We start from the raw sequence: 1434 nt of genomic DNA, 5'->3' as shown, positions 1-1434 counted from the left end.
AAAAAAGCTCTATATTTTTCAACAAGTATCAAAACGGTCATTGATAGATAACATTTCGGTGTTTCCAAGGACATGGGCATATCTGCAAAATTCTGACAAAGTCAGACAGAATTTTACGGAGTTCTGCAGAATTCTGAGCATACTGAGCATTATAGAAGAATGAAACATGTTTCCCTCTGGTTCATGGTATTTTTCAGCATAGTGTAACACCGTCGGTATCAAGTAATGTTATTGTCTTCCAAAAAATAATTTCTTGATATTCCGGGTTTACAGTGCAACCTGTTAATTACAGCTGACAGACCAAAGTAGTTAAACAAGTCCTTGAATTTGAATATTGGACTTTCATATTGTACGTCCTTCGAGCTTGTGATTAAAAGATTTCGTGTTTTTTAGAAAGGTTGCAGAAGAAATCCATGTCCAACTGACCGATTAGCTGTCGGTGATCTCCTACACTCCCGAAATATCCGCGCTCTATCCGTAGGTGGAAGGACACACCGTCCGACCGAAGGGTTTGCGCAGGCGCGGAGTCTACAACCATGGATACTTCTGGGCCACTGTGTATGAGCTCAAGTGTGTGCCATCTGCGTGAAAAAATGCTGATATTAAGCATCTAAAACCACGTATGGAAGTTGTGTCTGCGATTGACATGATTGTTTTTATAATAAATACTGATTTCACAAACAAAGGTATGAAACATAATTAAGATTGAAAATGTTGTCTATACATCAAATATCATTTTTATGGATATGCCTGCATGTTGTAAACAAATTGACATGTTATCGGTTCCTTCTATGTTGTCATGGTAATGATATTGCTCCTCATCTCCCACCATGCCCTGGGATCCGTGGGAAGGTGTACCGTACCTGTTGTCGTCCACCCGTGCTGCAGACGTTAGGCTCATGGGGCTGTCGCCGAAGTCGATGGTGAAGACGGCGTAACCATGCTGCACGCTCCCCATGATGTAGTTTCGTGTCGGATGGAGGCCGAAGCCAAAGAATAGTGTCCCAGTTTGTTGTTGGGTCTGTTTTTAAAGGTTAAAAGTTTTTTAAACGTTCTTTACAAGTCTTAATGCTTAATTATAACACTTGTCATGGATTGGAAATATATGAATTAAATAGACATTATGTAAAATGTAAGCCAAGTTTCCTCAATCTGATGTTAGGAATGTATGGGACAATCGTTACAAATGTCTGTCTACTTTATTTGCATCTTAAGACGACCTAAAAGATGAGATAGAAATCAAGTAATCTTACCTTACAAAAGTAAAAAAAAGGTCATAGACGTATTATAGAGAATCTATAGATCTAGAGATCCACCCCGTTTTCCTTTTTTATACGCAAGCAAGTGAACATACCAATTCTGTTACTGTTTCATATTCCATGCAAACCTATGGCGTAATAACAAACCTGATTTGTACCGACGAGTACACGCTGC

General features: G+C 39.1%; 1 protein-coding gene across 2 annotated transcripts in view; it reads right to left on the bottom strand.

The window, feature by feature from the left end:
- Positions 1-1434, bottom strand: part of LOC118410506 (contactin-associated protein-like 2) — a 31045-nt gene that overhangs the window by 18603 nt on the left and 11008 nt on the right. For both annotated transcript variants that reach the window (XM_035812251.1, XM_035812250.1), the window contains exons 8-9: positions 864-1021; positions 427-581 (exon numbers count right to left, since the gene is read on the bottom strand). In XM_035812251.1, coding sequence (XP_035668144.1) covers positions 427-581; positions 864-1021 — 313 coding nt within the window. The remainder of the gene's footprint in view (positions 1-426; positions 582-863; positions 1022-1434) is intronic.

The sequence above is a fragment of the Branchiostoma floridae genome, chromosome 2 (assembly GCF_000003815.2).
Source record: "Branchiostoma floridae strain S238N-H82 chromosome 2, Bfl_VNyyK, whole genome shotgun sequence".
Taxonomy (NCBI): Eukaryota; Metazoa; Chordata; class Leptocardii; order Amphioxiformes; family Branchiostomatidae; genus Branchiostoma; species Branchiostoma floridae.
Note: the sequence above shows the minus strand (reverse complement) of the source record. Positions and strands in the feature narration are given on the sequence as shown.